We start from the raw sequence: 23,344 nt of genomic DNA on the forward strand, positions 1-23,344 counted from the left end.
ATTTGTGTCTACCGTTCATGTAAAGGTACCTGTCAATGATTTGAGTCTACCATTCATGTAAAGGTACCTGTCAATGATTTGAGTCTACCGTTCATGTAAAGGTACCTGTCAGTGATTTGAGTCTACCGTTCATGTAAAGGTACCTGTCAATGATTTGAGTCTACCATTCATGTAAAGGTACCTGTCAATGATTTGAGTCTACCGTTCATGTAAAGGTACCTGTCGGTGATTTGAGTCTACCGTTCATGTAAAGGTACCTGTCAACGATTTGAGTCTACCGTTCATGTAAAGGTACCTGTCAATGATTTGAGGAATCAACTTTATCGTGGATTAATTGATACTGTTATCCTTCTTTCTTTCTGTTTATCTGTCTACCTATCTATCTTTCTTTCTGTTTATCTGTCTACCTGTCTATCTTTTTTTCTGTTTATCTTTCTACCTATCTATCTTTCTTTCTGTTTATCTGTCTACCTATCTATCTTTCATTCTGTTTATCTGTCTACCTATCTATCTTTCTTTCTATGGACATAGCACATTATAAAACTACCCAAAGGAAATATTGACACTTTGGATTTTCGGCTTAAAATGTTTCATATGCTTGAAGTAAATACAACATTTTTCAATATAAATGCCAGTTTATCATGCACATTTAAAATGCCCTTCAAATCTCTTATTTATTTTGTTTTTTTTTTCTAAGAAAAGGATTGCCTCTACTTTTTTGCAGGTCAGTCTCCAGTACCAGGTAGCCCTGTGCACCATGTGGGACCCCATGGGATTCCAGGGGCTGAACATACTTTCCAGAAACCTCCTGACTCCTTTGCTCATCCTAAACCTCATGATTCCTTTAGTATACCACCACCCAGAGGGGCCACACCAGATCCTTATTCTCATCCCCCAGCAACACCAAGACCTCAGGATCTTTATGGTCAACCATCTGGAATGCATCGCCCCCAAGGGCCAGAACCACATGTTCAAGTATCGGGACCTCCTAGAGGGATACCAGTTGACCCCTTCAGCCAAGGCCAGGCAGTGCCAAGATCAAGGGATCAGTCTCCACAAGATCAGTTCCGAAGCCCTGCAAGGGGTCAAGAATTTCACTCAGGCATTCATCAACAGATTGACCCTTATGCACAACCTCCAGGCACACCTCACCCAATGGGTCACAGGCAATCCCCCCAGCATTCTGGATGGCAAGGTCATGAGGGGGAGGTGTTTGATAGGTCACCGCAACAAACACCATCAACACCAACAAAAAACTTTGATCCCTATGCACAGGCATCTATGACCCCAAGGCCTATGGCTGGTCAGGTGGGGCCAAGACCCCAGGGAAGTCATCCAATGGGTCAGAGATTGTTACGCCAAATCAGTGAGCCAGTCCCCACATCCACTGGTAATTCCCCTGAGGACCCTTATGCTTTTCCTCCCAGTACACCAACATCTGTGCATGATCCGTTTATATCATCACCTTTAGGAAGGGGCCAAGAGGTCCCCCATTCACAGACCCCTACAAGACTAGGACCATCATCTGCCCCACAAATGCCTCAAGGAGAAATGCAGTCTAGGCCACCCCTTAGGAAGCTTCAAATTCCTGGCCCACCAGGGAGTGAGCTTCAGTACCCCATGGGTTCACCTGTAGGGACGTTTCCACCAGGACCTAATCAGTTTCGACCCCAGTTTCGGCCTCCAGTACCACCGCAAGCCTCAATGCCAATGTCAAAACCACATACAATGCCAGTTGATCCATACAGTCACCAACTGGTCACCCCTCGGCCAGGACCAGTGGAACATCCCATTGATCCTGGGATGCCAGGACACCCAGGCCAGCCTGGCCCAGATCCATCAGCGGTAAGTGTTATATGTATTTATCCTTTACCTGGACACTAAGAATCATGTAATTGTTCATTTTACCCAAGAAAATAATTATCAAGAAATAGAATCCGATGTCAAAATATGATATGCATATTATTGGCAGAGAGTTGTAACATTATGCATGGAATACTTATTTAGTTCACTTATATGTTGTAGATTGTGCTTCCTCAGCAGTAAATTGTCCCAAATATATTTCATTAGAAGAGGTACAATTTGTTATTGAATGTTTGTATGTGAATACATGTATATAAAATGAACACTCATCATATGTAACAGAATATATCTTACTACACATCTGTCTTTTAAATTGTGACTGACACTAAAAAAGTCTTCACAGTGTTTAGCTTTTTTTTCCCCTCAAATAAAAAAGAAAGGGAAATATTTTAAAAGAATGTTAAAATTATTAATTGACCTTTTATTTTTCATGTACAAGTATATAAACATATTGACATCATTTAAACTTTCTCATTGAGGTGTTTGTGGTGAATCAAGGTGTTGTATATGCATGCTCAAATATCCATGAGCCAGCCAGTGGTGGTGTCTTTTTTGGCACTTGTGACCGGGATGTTTAGGTGTCTTGTGACAGAGTATATTGTTTGATCATTGTCAGATGTTTAGGTGTCTTTGGTTCAGATGAATACTTAACATGAACTGGTTTCGTTTCATCATAGCAAGGGTCACCAACACACTTGAGCAACAAAAAATGGTGGAAGAATTTTCTAGTAACAGCACCAAAACAGAGACCAGCACTATGACTAATAACAATATTATGATAGGAAGGTCACATTTTGGTTTAACTTGTCAGATTTCCTTGCAGAAATAGAGTGTGATAGAAACAGAAAGGAAACAAAGACAGAAAACATGTTCAGGCAAAAACACCAGCTTATTAACACATTTTGACACATTTGACTCACCGTATTATCTCACATGTGAAAGTTGCATTGTTTTCATCACAACCATCTAAGCCATGGAAAAGTTCTTAATAATCCCAATGTGTTGGTCACTCCATCATGATTCAGCCTTTCTTGCTTTTCTAGAAAATGTTGATTAAATAATTATTACCTACCTTGAACAAATGAATTTGTGTATATGCCTTTCCTGGTGAATTATATTTTAGCATTTTCTCTACATCCATCCATCCATCCATTATTATTTGCCTTTGTGGCCTGTAATTTTGTAATGGTCAGAGAAATTTTCATAGATTTTACCCCATGTTATATATCCTGACTAAATAGTCTATCATGCACCATCATTGCCAGGCCTTATGCCTCAGAGTTATGTACAACCATAGCCAGGCCTTGTGCCTCAAAATCATGCACCATCATTGCCAGGCCTTATGTCTCAAAATCATGCACCATCATAGCCAGGCCTTATGCCTCAAAGTCATGCACTACCATAGCCAGGCATTATGCCTCAAAATCATGCACCATCATTGCCAGACCTTATGCCTCAGAGTTATGTACAGCCATAGCCAGGCCTTGTGCCTCAAGATCATGCACCATCATTGCCAGGCCTTATGCCTCAAAGTCATGCACTACCATAGCCAGGCATTGTGCCTCAAAATCATGCACCATCATTGCCAGGCCTTATGCCTCAGAGTTATGCACAACCATAGCCAGGCCTTGTGCCTCAAAATTATGCACCATCATTGCCAGGCCTTATGCCTCAAAGTCATGCACCATCATAGCCAGGCCTTATGCCTCAGAGTCATGCACTACCATAGCCAGGCCTTATGCCTCAAAATCATGCACCATCATTGGCAGGCCTTATGCCTCAGAGTTATGCACCATCGTAGCCAGGCCTTGTGCCTCAGAGTCATGCACCACCATAGCCAGGCTTTATGCCTCAAAATCATGCACCATCATTGCCAGGCCTTATGCCTCAAAATCATGCACAATCATAGCCAGGTCTTATGCCTTAAAATCAGGTACCATCATAGCCAGGCCTTGTGCCTTAAAATCATGCAAGAGAAAAATATAATTCAGTGACTGGTATTCTTGTTCCGATGATAACTTCTGAACCTCTGACAATATTTGAATTGATCTTGTAACCAATAATATATAAGATAAAAAAAACTTCTGTACTGTTCCTACTGTCCTTTCCAGAAACTTACTAACTGCCATTTTATTCAGTGCACTTTCCTATTTTAGTTTTACTAGACCAGCATTACATTTGAGTTTTCTGCTACTGGCTGCTCAGTACAACAAGAGAATGCATTTCTGTATGTTCTTGGCCAATCACAGCCAAGGTATACCAATGCTACACTCTTGCCTTGGCCAATCACAAACAAGGTATACCAATGCCACACTCTATTCCAATCACAAACAAGGTATACCAATGCCACACTCAAGGCCAATCACAAACAAGGTATACCAGTGCCACACTCCTGCCTTGGCCAATCACAAACAAGGTATACCAATGCCACACTCTTGCCTTGGCCAATCACAGACAAGGTATACCAATGCCACACTCTTGCCTTAAGATTAAGGTCAAAGCAAAGGAAAATGTAACTTATTTGTACCCTTGTCTAGACTATAACTTTTGAACTTCATATTTTAATATGTTTCAACAAGTTATGTAACGTGTTTTCAATGTGTTACATACCATAGCATCAAGGTCAAGATCACAGCAAGGGAAAGTATGAATTGGTGACCTCTATACATGTCTGGGTGTAACCTTTAAAATCCATGACAATCATTAATGAAACTTCGGTGATTTTTTTAAAATCTTGACTTAAAAATGTCTCGTATATTTAGTTCTACCTACTGTCAGGACATCAGGGTCACACCAAGGATAATGTAAATTAGTGTCTGTTCCTATCTGTCACGTTTTAACCCATACAGATACTTTAGTCAACATTATAGTGCAGTTATCATGTAAGCAACTCGCATGTCAAGGTCATTATCGGGAAAATGGGTACAAGAAAGGCATATCTTGGGCCATTTGTGGTACTTTTGTTCTGTATTCTGGTTCATAGTCAATTTAGGAATTGACCAGACAAGATATGTAACCATTTTTTTATATGTTTTGTCATTGTTCACTGCTTGCTGGTTCTTCCTTTCATTAGATTGGTTCAGAAACCATGCTGGATTTTAATCTTTGGGGAAAATAAACTCTCTTTATACATATTAGGGTGAAAATAGTGAAAAGCATGTGTAGAAAGTTTCGAAATAATGTTCAAAACTTTATTCACATATTGAAACTTTATTTCTTTTGCTTCATCACAGTTGTTGAATAACATAGTTACAGCATCCTCAAAAATGGGTTACAGTAGAAAATTGGCTCCATATTTTTAGTTAATACATTTGTTGTATCAAATATTGAAAAACTTCTAATTTTATTAATGATGGACATGAGATCATCCACCGAGTCACGATTCACCGCCACTTGTGTGACAAAAATGTGATATTTCACTTGTGCTTTCTTTCAAGGATTATGGGAAAATTTCAATGACATAGCAGTATAATTTCTGGTATTCATATTCATCAAATTAGCACCAGAAATAACTATAATGCGTAAATTGTTTTTATCTTTCCACCTTCCAATTTGACGCTGAAGTTGATGCTGTACTTTTGTTTATTACTGCATATCATATTGAAATTGAAGGGTGGGAGAATGGGAGGCAGTGTGAACTTAGCTTTTTTGTTTGTTAGGTGAATCAGCAGTTTTAAGTGGTAACTGTTAAACCAGAATAGCATAGACCCTGCTGGTCCCTCCCATAGCATAGACCCTGCTGGTCCCTCCCAAAAATAGTATGAAAAACATTTGATTATTGGTCTGCAAATATCCATTCAACTTGCTCTTACATCTATGGTCAAAAATCTTATGTGTTGTATTTTCTACTGCTTAACGATCAAATCAACAAAAAAAACTTAAACTTTACTCTGTAAATATATTCAGAATGGCCAAAAATCAATAAAATGGCTGAAATGGTGGGGTGACCAAACTAGTATTCTTTGTTCATGAAGACAATACACCATACATCACAGAATAACTGTCAGACTAATCAAGACAAGAAAACACTGTTGAAGTTAAAATTGGACAATTTAGTCATAAATGCCTGGTCATACATAATTGACAACAAAATTAAATTCTTCTTGCAATGCATTTAACAATTTTGATATTTTATTAATTTTTTTTATAAAAAAACAGATTTTTCAAACAAGTTTTCTCATAAACTGTATTGCAAAGCATGAAATTTAACTGCATGGATTTCGTGGCAAGAAATTAAATGCATGGACTTACTGATGATGACCTTATTATAACAAAAATAGAATTAATGTTAAGTAACACAACTAAATTTAAAAAGGGTTAATTTTTTTTGAATTTGGAATGCCATGTTGAATGTAGAATGTGGCAGTACTAGTTATACTATGCATCAATAATGTAGCAAGGCTTATGATCTAATTCCATTTAAAATGAATATAAAGTATTAATAGTACTTATCTTATTCACTGCGTTGAATGGTGTACCCTGTAACACTTAATACACTGAACAAAATTAGTTCAGTTTTCATTATTGGTGTAGTATGGCATATCATCTATCTTATTTATATTCACAAAAATATTTCAGCACTTGATTTTTTGTTTATCTACAGTGGTGGATGGTGTGTGTGTGGCTAAACAAAATCTGTATATTTTCAATAATCTCATTCATTTATTTTATTTTGTTGTTTTTATACCTAGAATATGTCATTGGAAAGGAAAGATTGAAATTATAATAAGAGACCACAATAATAATAATAATAATAATATTACTGTGTTCTACTTTTGCCAAGAAGCTGTTATTAGTAAAACTGCAAAAATTATATTAGTCATATGGAATGATGAAACTTTGAAGGTGGCTTTGAGCATGAACATGTTCCAGTATTTGTTTAGTAACTCAGAATATGCGGGTAAATGTAGCACTGACAGGTGTAAAGTTTTGGTCATCTTAAAATGTGCAAACCTTTCTAGTGGTTCCTTCAAATTTTGTCAACCAATTGAAAAATGTTTGTTACCAACATGAAATAAATAACTTTGAATACATTTTCAGAGGAAAATATTTAATTTATTACCAGTTTGATTATTATAACATGAAAATCCAGGATACAATCTGTCACTGTTCTTATATCAGTTGTTCACTGGCTACTAGCTGACATGTAATCCATTGACTCCAGTCTTTATGAAGGACTGGTCAAATAAAAGGAAGAAGAACTAGTCGGCATATATTGCCAAAGCAGAAGTAACAGTGATTATGTAAACTAGGCTAGATTTTTTGGTCGAATTACCAGACCTGTTTTCAGTTACAAATTTTAATCAGTATATATATTAAAAAATAATTTGTTCAAGGTAGGTATGGTTATTTATCAGCAGGCTGACAAATTTTAAAGAAACTGATAAAATGGCTGAATCCTGGCCTAGTGACCAAACCTTTGCTTCTGTCTGTTGGCACCACTTTCACCTGCACCATCTTAGTCCACTACAAGTAACTTGATGTCAGTGCACCGTCATTGTTCCAACACCCCTTTTTCAAGGTCTCTGCATACACTTACACTTAAGACTTTTTAAGGCTACTGTGAATATATAATTGTGTTAACAATTTTGCCACTTTCTTAAAGCATACTCACCACTTGTGATTCTTTGTTTGTCACAAGACCAAACCGCTGGTGTGTTTACAACCCACTCTGGTTAAAATGTTGATCTGCATTACGTTTAGTCAGACAAACATCGATAAAGGTTCGTGTTCAGATGATATTTGGAACTTCGTGTACTTACTTTCTAATGAGATGATCAGATAACACATAGTATTTCAAGTTAGAGATATTTTTAGAACCGCATGTTCAGATGACTTATTTTTTACTTACATAAAAGTTAATGCTATAATCCAATTCCTGAATTTAAAGGTCAACATAACATGATATTGTACCAGTCTGTCATTTCAGACATTTCAGATTGTATCAGATTTTCTAACCACCACACCATAACAAATAATAGAGTGAGCACTTAAAAATAGCAATAACAGAATAATTATCTCCTGACATATTCTAGGATCTTTTGTCTTTTAGTCACAGATTTATTTAATGCAGCAGAATTCTTGACAACTTGAATGCATAACTAGTCTATTTACTAGGGTATTTCTTGCATCCTCCTGACATGGTGGCTGAAATTCACAAAACTTTGTTATCTTTCCCATATGACAACCATGAACTAAAGGTGGCATTATTCTCCCAAAGTCCTAGGGAGGGAGTCAAGAATGTCAAATACAATTGCATTTTCAATTTTTATTTTAAAAATTTAGTATTGGCTGTCACAGAAGAAAGATATGAGGTACATTACATGTTTGTGACCACTGTGTCTTGATTTTTATGAGCTAAAATGTGGGAGGGAAGATTTGCAAAGCAGAGGTAGCTATAATTACAATCTGTAAGTTGGTCCGCATTAAAGAAAATATAATTAGATATAATTAGTCTCGAATCATTTTGACATTTACCATGTATTGTCATCAAAATTTTGAGAATTAATGGCCATCTAAAACACCAGTAGCTTTGGCTTTTTAGCAGAACATTGATCAGTGTGTGTTAAAAAATGCTGCAGTTCTATAAATACAGGACATTTCATTTAATGCTTCTATACTTAAACTTTTTGTTTTAAGTTGCAAGTTATATCGTAGATGACTTGGTTTTGTAGTTATTGTTGTCACTTACTAAAGCACGGAAGACTGACCAGTTATTGAAATTCATTGCAATGTGTTGTGATTTCCATGTTTGTTCAGATGCTTAAAGTCAAGTTAGAACTTGGACACAAAATTTAAATACAATTAAAAATTGCATTGAAGAATGAAATTAAGATATTTTTACTGTTTGAGCTATTATAGGCGTGCTATAATGACATGTCCTTTTGACCTTTCGCTGAACTAGTCGTGAGGGCCTAGTCCACTTGAAAAATAGGTATTGGTGTTTGTATGTATTGCCTGCATGGTGTAGACAAAGTGTCTCATGTGCATGCAGCATGCACAATGCAATCATGGCATTATACCCTTTTTTCAAGTGTGCTGATCCCTAAAATATGTCCAGTGAAACAACTAACAGACAGGTCATTGTAGTTCAACTATAAATAGTTACATGATTTCAGCTGTTGCCAATACAGCAAAAAAGATATCTCATGACAGTCCGTCTTCCTGTAGATACATGCACCTCACATGTGACTTGAGCATTTAATTCTTTGTATAACTTTGTCGCATTTTTCTGTTATCAAATGCATTTGGCTCATTGGCAGGTTTGCTGGATTGTTTTGTTAAAGTCTGTTTCAGTATGGTCATATAGACTTCCAGTGTTCTGAAAAAAAATAGCTCACCAGATTAAATGATCACTACAAACCTTAACTAGATGAGAGATCGGTTATTTTGCAAGGTAAAGAAAAGTATAATTTATGTTAATTACTCACTGAAATGCGTAATTTTACAACATGGTCTTTATTTATCCGTTCCGTTATATTTGCATCTCATCTGTCACCTCTTTGTTTTGCCATTAATGTCTCAGAAATGCTTTCAGATTTTGCAGTTGTCATTATCATCCATCTTTTCTTTCATTTTTGCTAGTATGGATAATGGATATGCTTTTACAGGAGTCCGGTTTTCCATTGTTGGAGTGTTAAAGGGTTAAAACTGCATTTTACATATCATGTCTTATTAAAAAATGTGTTTTAATGATATATATAACTACACTGCAACAAGTGTTAAAATGTAGTTACAGTATTTGTCCGCAAATTTTATTTATTTTGTTCTGTTCAGTTGTATGTTTTGGTGTTTTAGGGCACAGAAATCATGGTGAGGCAAAAATGGTTTGGTGTTTTAGGGCACATCAGTAATGGTGAGGTAAGAATGGTTTGATGTTTTAGGGCAAATCAGTCATGGTGAGGCAAGAATGCTTTGGTGTTTTAGGGCACAGCTGTCATGGTGAGGCAAGAATGTTTTGGTGTTTTAGGGCACAGCTGTCATGGTGAAGCAAGAATGGTTGCTTTAGGACACATCAGTCTTGGTGAGGCAAGAATGGTTTGGTGTTTTAGGGCACAGATGTCATGGTGAGGCATGAATGGTTGGTTGTTTTAGGACACATCAGTCATTTTGAGGCAAGAATGGCTTGGTGATTTAGGGCACAGCTTTCATCATGAGACAAGAATGGTTTGGTGTTTTAAGGCACATTTGTCATGGTGAGGCAAGAAAGATGTTTTAGGGCACAGCTGTTACGGTGAGGCAAGAATGGTTTGGTGTTTTAGGGCACAGCTGTCATGGTGAGGCGAGACACGTTGAGTGTTTTAGGGCACAGCTGTCTTGGTGAAGCAAGAATAGTTTGGTGTTTTAGAGCACAGCTGTCATGGTGAGGCAAGAACGGTTTGGTGTTTTAGGGCACAGCTGTCATCGTGAAACAAGAATGGTTGTTTTAGGACACATTAGTCTTGGTGAGGCAAGAATGATTTGGTGTTTTAGGGTACATTTGTTGTACATTTTAACACCATTTTTCAGCACACGATAGGCTGTACATGGCAGCCAGTATTAACATTAGAGGAAGAACACTGGGAAAACGCGGAAAGAACCACCGACACACGAGAAGCTACTGGCAAGCTTTCTCACATACCCACATTAGCCGAATCCGAGACTCAAACCCACGCAGTCCGAGGTGAGATGACAGTGATCCATAACAGAGAGCGCTCTGGACCACTCAGCCACTCGGGGCCCCTGGGCACATTTGTCATGGTGAATCAAGAATGGTTTGGTGTTTTAGGGCACATCCGTCATGGTGAGGCAAGAATGGTTTAGTGTTTTAGGGCACAGCTATCATGGTGAGGCAAGAATGGTTTGGTGTTTTAGGGCACAGCTGTCATGGTGAGGCAAGAATGGTTTGGTGTTTTAGGACACAGCAGTCATGGTGAGGCAAGAATGGTTTGGTGTTTTAGGGCACAGTTGTCATGGTGAGGCAAGAATGGTTTGGTGCTTTAGGACACAGCAGTCATGGTGAGGGAAGAATGGTTGGTGTTTTAGGTCACATATAGTCATGGTAAGGCTAGAATGGATTGGTGTTTTAGGGCACAGCTGTGATGGTGAGGCAAGAATGGTTTGGTGTTTTAGGACACGTATGTCATGGTGAGGCAAGAATGGTTTAGTGTTTTAGGGCACAGCTATCATGGTGAGGCAGGAATGGTTTGGTGTTTTAGGGCACAGCTGTCATGGTGAGGCAAGAATGGTTTGGTGTTTTAGGACACAGCAGTCATGGTGAGGGAAGAATGGTTTGGTGTTTTAGGGCACATCAGTCATGAGGCAAGAATGGTTTTGGTGTTTTAGGGCACAGCTGTGATGGTGAGACAAGAATGGTTTGGTGTCATAGGACACATCAGTCAAGGTGAGGCAAGAATGATTTGGTGTTTTAGGGCACAGCTATCATAATGATTCAAGAATGTTTTGTTGTTTTAGGACATCAGTCATGGTGAGGCAAGAATGGTTTAGTGTTTTAGGGTACAGCTGTCATGGTGAAGCAAGAATGGTTTGGTATTTTAGGCACAATTGTCATGGTGAGGCAAGAATATTTTAGTTATTTTAGGACACATCAGTCATGGTGAGGCAAGAATGGCTTTTGATGTTTTACGGCACAATTCTCATCTGTTACAATTTATACCTCTAACTGGACCATGAGTAATTTATCACTGAGCTCTCATGTTGTTCAGGATTGTAGTTATTATTTTTATCTTAAGTACTTTTTCAGAAAACTAGAAGGATATATGCATACTTGACCATGTTGAACTATATTTTAGTACTTACTGTATATTGGGCTATTTTCAGTTCTCTCCATTTGCAGTCAGACAGTCTTGGATGAAGTTAAAACATTTGTAAATCTTTAATAAAATGGTACAGTATTTTAAATTTTATAAATTTGAAAAAACGTTATGGTGGCCTAATGGTTAGAGCGTCCGCCTCGGATGTGGAGGTCGTGGGTTCGATCCCTGACCGAGTCATACCAAAACAGAAATGGTACTAACAGCTTCCTCGCTTGGCACTCAGCATTAAGAGGTTAGTGTTATGACTGGTCAGCCTGGTGTCAGGATAATATGACTGGGTGGGACATCATGCTACATGTCTGCGACATGATGTCCCAGTGCTAGACATCCCTATAAACTGGCACACTTTAAACATCGTAGCGATATGACTGAAAAATTGTTAAAGCTACGTTAAAAATCCAAATCACATACACACACACACACACACACACAGACAAATTTGAAAAAATATAATCAGTAAAAATGAGTACCCGTATAAACATTGAAGGATTATGTTTCAGAAAAGCCCTCTGTACAGTAAGTACGCTCATAGATAACAAAGAGAAAATGCATTTCTCTGATTTCTGTTTTTGGCTGAACATCCTTAGATCAGAAATAAAAACAATATTAATCTTCAGCAGTCTGTCAAAATTGCACAGATAGAAAAATATTTCCAATTCGTCACTAATTTTTTTGTGTGTGTGTATATATATATATATATATAGCTTTGAGTCAACTAATGAATCTGTTCTCTTTTAGTTGAATACAGTGGTCCATTACCATAAACACGTCTTTCTTGTAACAAAGTTAGCATTATCTCAGTATCGTCTTTGGGAATAAAAGGGGTTGTTATTTCACAGAATGGATAGTGTGTAGGTAGGGACTGCTGTATTGATTTTTTTTTTAACAATCTGTTGTTTACAGAAACCAAAGTCCAGTGATATACTCCGCTTATTCGGATGACTGATAGGTGATATGCTAAAAGAAGATAAAACCTGTTTTATTCCCAGATCTATAATACTTATATTTCAATCTGGATCTGTACATTTACTTGAATGATTGGTTCAAAAACACCAAGTGATGTGATTTACATAGTAAAGCTTCCACATTAACAAGTTTGGAAAATCTTTAATCTTTTTTAATTAAAAGGTCAAGTTTTAAATTGTCACAATTTGAAATTTTCCAGTATTGTGTTCTATCTATTTTGACCAAGTCATGAAAATCAGGCAAAAATTGAACCACATTGAAACTTTCATATAGTCATGTAGTCCTGTACTTTGGTTTCCATAGTAACTATCTTGTGTGGCTGCCACTGCTAACCATTGTTGTCACCTCTCCTCCTTACTCGTAGCTACAGCAGCTGTATAACACTGCCTCGGACAGACGGCACATGTTTCCTTTCAACCGAATGTGGCCTTTTTCTCTAACGCACCCTTATAATGTGGTAAGTTTAGTTTTTAGTGTCACTGTCTAGCATTAACACTCTTTTTATTTTCTATCATTGTTGTCCACCTAAAAAAAAGAATGTATTTATATTCTTAATTTCTGTGTATTTGTTCGGCTAAATAATTGATGCTTGCACAAAACTACTGTAGTTATCTGTAGGTTAGCTATTGTAGACCATTTCGATTGTCATGGTCATTTAAGCTTGTGGTATGCATATGTTATATTGCAAGTATTCAAGGTCATTTAAGCTTGTGGTATGCATATGTTATATTGCAAGTACTCTATGATGTTTACACTTGTGGTATGCATGTTATATTGCAAGTTCTCAAGGCCATTTAGTTTGTGATATGCATATGTTATATTGCAAGTTCTCAAGGCCATTTAAGCTTGTGGTATGCGTATGTTATATTGCATTTACTCAGGGCTACTTAAACTTGTGGTATGCATATGTGTTATATTGCAAGTATGCAGGGCTACTTAAACTTGTGGTATGCATATGTGTTATATTGCAAGTATTCAGGGCTACTTAAACTTGTGGTATGCATATGTGTTATATTGCAAGTATTCAGGGCTACTTAAACTTGTGGTATGCATATGTGTTATATTGCAAGTATTCAGGGCTACTTAAACTTGTGGTATGCATGTTATATTGCAAGTACTCAAGGCCATTTAGCTTGTGATATGCATATGTTATATTGCAAGTACTCAAGGCCATTTAGCTTGTGGTATGCAGATGTGTTATATTGCAAGTACCTGTGGGAGTCTCCTGCTTGTTCAACCTGCATCCACCAATTCTGGGAGGGAGGCAAGTTTTCCTGTAAAAAGAAGAAGAAAAAAAGACAGTCATCAAAGTTTGTGAAACTGAGATTATACATACTTGATATTTTGTTGTCTGATGGAGAGAAAACAAATTCTGAGACATACTCATCCAAGACTATGCAAAGTGTTAAACAGGGTTGATATATATATATATATATATATGAATGAAATATTGAAGAATTTTACAGTTTTGTTGTTCTTTGACCAGTTTCTAAGTAGTAAAATTAGCAAATGAAGGTACAGTAGTCATGGTATTTCCACAAGGAAATATTTCCAGCATTTCTGGAATTTTGAATCCAGTATTGTGCTTCTAAGGTCATCACATTTATGAACATGATCCTTTATCAATAGTAATAATTCTTTGTTTAAGGAGTGTGACTTGCTTAATAACATTGAATCTCCCTTTAAGTCCACCACTATACTAAGTTGAACTCAAAAAAACATTCAGTTACTCTGATGTGTGTAGATGGCTGATATCAATTATTCATCAAATTCAATGTAATTAATCACCATATAATGAGATAAAAGAATTCAGATGTCAGATAAATACTGTGACATGTGTCATTTCACCATGCCAAATAACATTTCACATGTATGTTATTAATCTTTAAACAAGCACTCTGTACCAATCCACATTGCTGATATGCACTTCACAGCAGTATATACAGCAATAATTTATATTCATGTAGTGAATTTCCCATTAGGCAAACAAGGCAGCTTCCAAGGGCAGACAACTTCAGGGAATGGCAGCAAATTTTCAAGTATCAGAATCTGGAGAAAACAATTTAAAATTAATTTTTTTTGCCATGGCAGAATCAAAAATCCCTCTAGATGGCAATTCTTATCTTCATTAGTTGCCAATATTCTGATTTTGGTCCATCAGTGGTTGAACACTGTCGAAAAAAAAATCAAGTTAAATTTGCCATCATTTAAAGGTTTAAAGTCCTTGAAGGCTTAAAGGTTTTGTTTTGGTCATGGAGTTAGGTTGGCAACTCTGAAAGTGCTTAGGGTGGCAAAATTATAAATCCATCACTGGGAATTTACAGAGCAATTCTTCTCATAGTGAACTTTAAAAGGCTTTTTTTCTTCCCTCAAGGCACAACATTTGATTAATCTTTTCGAATAAGCCTGTAGTAACAAGATCTTGAGCAGGTTTTACAGTGAGTAAAACCTTTACAATAGAGTGACCAAGCATGTAATGGATTCTTAAATGCCACCTTGAAGGCTTAACAGATTTGATGTAGCTTTGAGTTTGGGTTTAAATAAACAAGATAATGGCTGAGTTTAATATTGGGTGAAATACCTGTAAATGAATTGTGTTACTTGCTGAGCTTGATATCTTGTTGCAGACTTTGCCTATCTACTTTGAGAGCTTTAATTGACTATTTGGATAATTAATTAGATCTCTGCTTAGCACATTATTATCAGGTTTTTGTTTGTCTTCATTTCTGTTTACCCTAAAGTGCATACATCTGACCTAATTTAACTGAAATTTCAAACTCAGGCTTTCTTTGCAACTGTTGAATACTGAGGTAAGTCTGTATGTTTTAATGAAGATTCCATGTTTGGAAGTCACTTCTAGACCCTGCTGAACTTTGGGCTGGCAAACAGTTGATGACACAAATACATGTAGCAAATTTCCTTCAAAAGATGCAGATGTGTTTCAGATAATTTAGCTCAGAGACTGCCAGTCAGATAACAATTTCAAAGGCTGACTGAGGTCCTTCCATTTTTAAATAGTCCAACTTGACACTTTTATCATCCTACAGTTAGTATTTCTGAAGAGGTTTGAGAGAGAGAGAGATCAGTCTTGTGTTTTCTACAGACCTTGGAAAGGAGATGGTAAATTGCTGACTAGAATGTTGTTTGTGGGATTAACACCATTTATTAGCACATGATAGGCTATACTTCGTAACCAGTATAAGTAGTGGAGGAAGAACCTGAAAAAATCCTGGAAAGAATCATCGACCCATAGGAAGCTACTGGCAAGTTTTCTCATATACCCACATTGGCAAAGCCCGAGACACAAACCCACATAGTGAAATGGCAGTGATTGGTATAAGTGAACATTTTAGACTACTGGACTCTGTTGAATAACACTTGTGGCATGCATTCCCAGGTTAGAAGGGTCCTTGCTGTACTGGTACTTACTTTACAAAAAGTAAGAGTTCTGCAGCAGCAATTCTACAGAAAGACATTAACACATTAACCCCTAGCGACGACTTTACGGGGCAGGAGGTTAGTAGCCTACTGCCGAGCTCTGTAGCGTCATGGTCATGCATGATACACTAAAGTTGGTGGTATTATAGAAAGGTAGACAGATGTAGCTCTACAATGATACCAAATAATCTGGAATATCTAGTTGCACTACAAAATACAGATAGAAAAACCTCATTTTTTTTACCCTACTTTTTTTAACCCAAAATTCGCCTGTGGTCAGAATCCGATTTTGTGTCTAGATTTTAGACTTTTTGGTCTCAGATCTAAGGCAAACTGGTATGAACTGCAAACAGACAGATGAGCCTTTGCAAAAAGTAGGATAAGATGGGCATTTGGAATAAAGAGTGGTCTCCATACAAAAATAATGGCTCCATTTAGCAAAAAAAAAAAAAAAAAGTCCAACTTTTATCCTTCTGCTCATGCGCGAGTCAAATAACCAACGAAAATCGATGTTTCTAACACCACTAGGCAGTATTTTATTGAAAGATGACTGGGGATTTGGTGTTTTCGAGTCTATTCAGAAATAGCTTTCAAAATATGTTTCCTACTCGATTTTCAGGCAAAAATGACAAAAAGCTTCAGAGGTTAATGTGTTAAACACATGGATTGGAATATTAATTTATTGAACCATAATGGGACAATGGATTGAACAGCTTGTCTTAGTTAAACTTTTAAAATCTTTCATACATTCAGTCAGAATTCAAATCATTAAATAGAACAGACATACAAATGTAAGAAAAGTATGCAGTTTTTTTTAGAATAGGTGCATTTTTAAAAAAGAAAACAGCATTTTTTTTTCTTGTTAGATGCAAAAAGATTTTTCTCAATTTTGAGTACACAGTATCAAACAGTTTTCTTTAAAATTTGTTTCCCTAAAATCAATGTTGTTTGGGCATATATAAAATATTATTCTCATTTTTTAAAGCAATCTAAGAATGCCATTTTGGGAATATGTTCACCCACCCTTCTCATTGTACGGTTTCTTTTGGTTATTAAAAGCAACAAATAATAATTGATGTTTAGCATGTAAATTATACATCCAAAACAGCAAAACGTAGTGGGTGCTTTAAATGTTGCTCTAGTGGGTTTTAAAATAAGTATAAATTTGATTAGTTTATTTTGTAAATGGTAAAATCAGTGATTTCGGACCCTAATGCTTATAGAGACTGAGCTGCAGTAGATAAGTTTGACTAATAATTTTAGGGTCACGAGTTGAGTAACTTATATAGCGCACAGAGAAAAGTTATCACCTGTTGGATATTGATAATTGATAAACACATTTATACTAGGGAGTTAATTGGATCAGCAAAGCACACTACCATGCTAGAGGCAAAAATTCCAAACATTAATGTAAAATGCGAACAAACATGTGAAAAAAAGAGTTACTCGAAGGGGAGTTTTATTATTTCATTCACAAAGAAAAGTCACTTTATTTATTTCATCATGCAAGACTTTATAATGAACAAAGTAATTTTTAATAGAACAATACAGTCAAAATTGCTATGGTAACTATATCAGTACAGTGTATGTATAGTGGGTTGATTGATTTTTAATGCCCAGTTGGTCCTAAATGAAAATGGTGTTGATCTGATGTTCAATGGTAGTCACCACAAGAACCATCTTGAAAATCTTGTTATGGTGTTCCATGGTGTTTTCACCAGAAGATGTCTTATGAAATCTGGTTAGTCCTAAATCAAAATGATGCCAGTCTGATTCACAATTTGGCTGCCACAGTGGCCATCATGAATACTCGCATGTGCATGAGGTTTTCACAAAAATATTTTTAATAATGTGTTGTTGTTCTTAAATAAAAATGATATTAATGTGACATCTAATACGTGGCCATCTTGAAAATCTTGTTTTCACGAATCCTGTTTGTTGGAATTTCATTTTGACATATGGCTTTTATTAGAAGAATTTTTATGGTATATGGTTGGTCCTTAATGAAAACAACTAACCCTCAATAGGACCACCATGGTGGCTATCTTGAAAATATTATCGCTACTCTTCCCAGATGAATGGCTGTGTCAACATGGTTTTCATTAATATACTTCTGATGACACATTTTTTCTGAAATGAAAATGTTGTCAGTTGCACGTTCAATACGGCTGCCATGTCAACTGTCTTAAAAAATTGTCACTGTTCCCCCATAGCAGATCATCATTATCACTACAGCAGCGGATACGAAAAATTTTACGGATTAAGAATATCAGAAATGGTTTCAACATTCAGCAATTAAAAGGAAGAAATGGTTTTATCTTGTATCTCAGGAGAGTGTTGGTCTCTTCAAGGGCCTCTTGTTGATGGATTGCCGTGAAAGTTGGTAAAGGTTATGGTCATCACCCAAAGATTAGCTTGTCAACAGGTCAACTTTGCTCCCATCATGTTTTTTTAGAATTGTTACACTTTTTGCCTTGTAACGTTATGCTGTATATGACAATCTTGTTGGTACAACCAGTCCCCCAGTTTTTAATGGATTGCCATGAAAATTGGTAATAGGGTTATCATCTGGAAATATGCATTTTGACAAAGCACTTTGCTCTGCCATATTTATTAGAGTTATTGCCCATTATGTCGTTTAGCTTTATGTAGTGTCCATCTGATCAGTTTGGATGGGTTGCCATGGTAAATATTATAGCTGTCACCTGAAAGTTGTGCATGTTGACAATTCACATTGCTTCATCAGTTCTGAGTTTTTTGAGTTGTACTTACATGATTTTCACACGAGTTATGCTCCATTGATGACTTATCTCTGTACCATTGTAGGGATTGGCTGCAAGAGAGTCAGTGTTTTAATTTTGTTTGTACCTACATTGGCACATGTTTAAAAATGAAAGAGTTCTCAGTATTAAAAATTATAGGATACAAAAATTATTGATTGTGAAAAGGTGCAGACAGTATGGTAAATCAGTAAATATATACATGCATAAAAAGATTAATAACATTTGCATTTAGCAAGATCCATGACACAGTTTGACTACCTTCTCTCGTGGTTTGCAAGGTTACATTGGTAAACTTGTGTTGAGGAGAAAATAAAATAACTTAATGCATGCCATTACATTGTTGTGTATAGAATATCTAGGCAAAATATTTTCTGTATGCAAATAGACTGAGAACAATAAACCTAAATTTATATTAAAAGCAGGGTTTTAAAAGGTTTTTTAGCTGTTTTTTTTGCAGAGGTAATCAACAGTAAATGCATCTGTACTAAACTTCATACAGAAATATAAATTCGTACAGAAATCAAAATTACAGAATGTCTGCCTTTTTATACTTGTGCCATATTCCGTGGAGGGGGTATACAATTTTACCTCTGTCTGTCCATCCTGTCACATCATGTCTGTCAATTACATTATGTCCCTCCATCATTTCATGTCCATCTATCACATCATGTCCAACCTGCTTATCATGCATTTCTTTTGCACTGAGTAACTTTTGCAAAAATTTCATGATTGAGGCTCTATACTGAGTAACTTTGGCAAAAATTTCATGATTGAGACTCTATACTGAGTAACTTTTGCAAAAATTTCATGATTGAGGCTCTATACTGAGTAACTTTTGCAAATATTTCATGATTGAGGCTCTATACTGAGGAGATTAAGTTGAGTTGAATGTTCAGCATTGATGAAATTTGGCAAAGTTAAAGTTGCAACTTTTGTTGATTTTTAGCCCCCAAGTGATCTACAAAGACAGCAGTTACGAGAGATCTTGGCCCATCAGAGTAAACAGAGGGTCAAGAAGAAAAAGCAAGACTCTGCGGAGGAAGTATATCCACCGTCAGGTTAGTTTACATGTATCAGAGTTTTGCTTTTATTTTTATGAAGTAAATATTTGCAAAATACAGTGGTCTCCCCTCTTATATGGCCATCTTATCTGCACCAGGAATATGGCTATATAAGACTGGTGGCCTTTCCAGATGGGGACTATATTTGTGAGAATTGTATGTATGTGTATGTAATCAACAAGCTAAATATAAGCGTTTAATATCTTCACTTAAAAGTAACATAAATTATTATGTTTGTCATATCTTAAGAATAGACTTACCATAATATCAAGTGTACATGTATTATGATTAAGCGTGAAACATGAGTGGGGTGCTGTTTGTCCATGCATTGCAAAAACATTAAAAAAGATTGTCATTTAAATCTTGGTGCAAACATTGCTTGGCATTTAGAATCATTCTCTATCCAATTGCTCCATTTTCCACTGCTGCAGGATATTCTCTTTATATGTTTTGATGTTAATTAGAGTCTTTCCAGGATCAAATATTTTGATGTTAGAGTCTTTCTGGATCAAATATATGCAGTCAGAACTCTTGAACTCTCCCCTTTGAGTTGAATAACTGTGAAATTTCTTTGAACGGAAGAATTTTCTGTTTACGTGACATGTTAAAGTCATAATTTATTCCTATGCTGCTAATTTTATTTTACTGCAGTTTAATCATGCATACGAAACTTGTGTAGAGTGCCATGTTTATAATGGTGGTGATACATGTACTGTCACATGATTTTTGGTAATTGTCTGGTACCATGTTTTGTTCAAGGTTAATTTCTTTATGTCTGTGAATCCACAAAAACTGTATTTAGCCTATGTTGACAACTTTGTGATCTTGACAGTTACTCCAATCATAATCATCAAAGCCCATCACAGCATTGTTGTGTCCATTTCCTGTAAGCATTGCCATTTGTAGATAATACTACCATATTAACCATAATGTTACATGTTATAATGTACTTTAGTCAACACTTCTTTCAATAATGAAGACCTAAAACTGGAAAACAGACATTGATGAGATATTCATAATTACTTACCTTACCATATGAATTAAATATTGGTTCAGGACACAGATAAAATAAGACCACTTGTGAGGGGTAAATGTGACCTTTTTTGACTAAAATGCTGGCTGCACACTGCACCAGAGGGTTGGTCCCCACAAGGAGTACTTTTATATGCAAACTCATTGGTGCAAGGAAAACTGGCAGTGTAGAGGAGGTGGCTGTTGGGGATGAGTGGGTCATTCAAGAGTGGGACCACTATAACTGAAGCTTAGTTGGTTGGCTTCCCTTAATAAGCTTTATTATCTTGATTCCAGAATTAAAAGGTCATGGTTAGGATCACCTTGGCCTTTAAATAGGCGGCAGACATATATATCGTTTGCAGTACACTTGTAAAATAAAAAGGGAAGTCATTTATAGTAGAAGTATAAGATTCTTGGAATCAGAACTTCATGGTCATAACACTAAAGCTGTGTATTAAGAATATTTCAAATTACAGAAGAATTCCTTAGTATGCGCAGCCCGTTTGGGGATGCAGTAAGACCTGGATTTCCTGGAATGATGAGACACCCCAGACCTCCAGCTCCACATGAAGTTTACTCCACCCAGGGTCCAGGACCACAGAGACAACCTTCCCCCCAGATGGTCTCCATTCCTCCATTTCCACCAACTGTCAGACAAATGGTACATCTTTTTATTTACAGTAAATATTGAAGAAAACGTATTTTTTGATTAAGTAATATCTTTGATTTCTTGGAGTTTATTATATGTTGGTTCCACTGTCTGTACCCTTTCATTTAAAAATAATTTCCAGCAAGTCTGATATAAGAAGTTTTGGGATTGGTTTTTCTGCAGAATTAGATCCAGTTTTTATGCAGAGATTTCTAACTTTCAGTCTACATTCTTTTGTCAAGAGAAGCTGAGCATCGTATGCACTCAGTTTATTATTTGTGATCTGAGCTATGGTAAATGAAACAAATGGGATTTGGTGCCAAGCTGAAGGACCTTGTTGGGACCCATTACCTAATCTAGTGTCTAAACTGTTTGACATTGGATTTAATGATAAATATTTAATGGTCATTTTTTCCCCCACCATAATCAGAATCCAGCAGAGCGGCAACGTATGATTCACATGATCCAGAGAATCAGGCAGACACAGTCCATAGCAGCCCAGACCCAGGCACAGGCCCAGGCCCAGACTAACAGGCCCAATGTTAACAGCCCCTTGGAACAGTTTGGCCCATTCCCTCGTCCTCCTCTACCTCTGCCTCAGGGGCTCCCACAGTACCCAGCGATGCAGGGGGCCATTCCACCAGCATCCTCAGGGTAAGTTAATATTATAGGAAAGACTATTAAAAGATGATTAGACTCATTAGTCATCGTCAGAATATAATTTTGGAGAGATGTAATTGTGTGTGTGTTGGGGGTGGGGGGCTGACACAAAGATACATGACGGTGTGAAGTGCATGTGAATTAGATATTTGAGACAAGTCTGATGCCTAACCAGGAATTTGATACTCTAAGCACAAAATAAATACTATGTCTGACAAGTTTAGCTAGGTGATATAAAGAGTAGAATTAGTATAATTATTTATCTAGATTATTTTCATGTAAACAGCATTAAGTTGTCTCTTCCAAAATGTTACATCAAGACAGACTACAATATCATAGGTGGACACCATAATCACTCTCCCACCCTCCCACAACTTCATCATCAGTTTAATTTTACGTATCGTTTCTGCATTTTTAAACTGTCTTTTGAGGTTCCAAAAAGTGTGGATAAAATGAGACCCCAGTGTCTTGAACAAAGTTAGTAGACCAAATTTACACACATAACTACACTTCACTATCTATTTTCAATATGTATGATTTGTAAAGTACTCCATTGCCAGAATTAGCTGAACTGGGCAGATTGCATATTTCTGTGCTCCACAGGACATCATTAATGACAATCCACTCTTTCCAAATCCTCTTTTCCTTCTGAGTTTAATCCATCGTTTCCATTTAATACTGTTTGTTTTTCAACTTTCTGATAGGCCTCAAACTAATGCAAGTGACATGGGACACCCTGTGCCCTCATCAGCTGGATCTGGCAGACCACAGAATGTTGGCGCCCAAAGCACATCCCAGGTACACACCATGCCCCTTCCACAAGTACCCAAGGCCTCTGTATCTTCTGAAGATGAGAAACAAGATGATGTGGATGAGATCAATGACTTGTTGGGTAAGTGGACATAGAAACAATAATTTTTTTTCTACATCTGCCATAAGGTAGAGCACACGATTTATGATGTTGTCCCACCTTCCATCTGTCTGTTACTGGTTTCGTTTCTGCAGTTGTCCACCATCAACAGTTACTAAACTGTTGGGGTAATGAAGAACCAGATCAGTTTTAGGGTTGAAGATCAGGGTCAGCGCCTGAAAGAA

The 23,344-nt window shown here is 36.7% G+C and overlaps 1 protein-coding gene across 1 annotated transcript in view; it reads left to right on the plus strand.

Annotated features, from left to right (window-relative positions):
* LOC149791251 (uncharacterized) overlaps positions 1-23,344 on the plus strand; it is a 226,430-nt gene that overhangs the window by 94,390 nt on the left and 108,696 nt on the right. The window contains exons 38-43 of the mRNA XM_089969727.1: positions 725-1,845; positions 13,009-13,101; positions 19,812-19,923; positions 21,417-21,601; positions 22,020-22,243; positions 22,954-23,141. Of these exons, the coding sequence (XP_089825853.1) occupies positions 725-1,845; positions 13,009-13,101; positions 19,812-19,923; positions 21,417-21,601; positions 22,020-22,243; positions 22,954-23,141 (1,923 nt within the window). The remainder of the gene's footprint in view (positions 1-724; positions 1,846-13,008; positions 13,102-19,811; positions 19,924-21,416; positions 21,602-22,019; positions 22,244-22,953; positions 23,142-23,344) is intronic.

This window comes from Sinohyriopsis cumingii, chromosome 9, assembly GCF_028554795.1.
Source record: "Sinohyriopsis cumingii isolate HCF-2022 chromosome 9, ASM2855479v2, whole genome shotgun sequence".
In the NCBI taxonomy this organism is placed as follows: Eukaryota; Metazoa; Mollusca; class Bivalvia; order Unionida; family Unionidae; genus Sinohyriopsis; species Sinohyriopsis cumingii.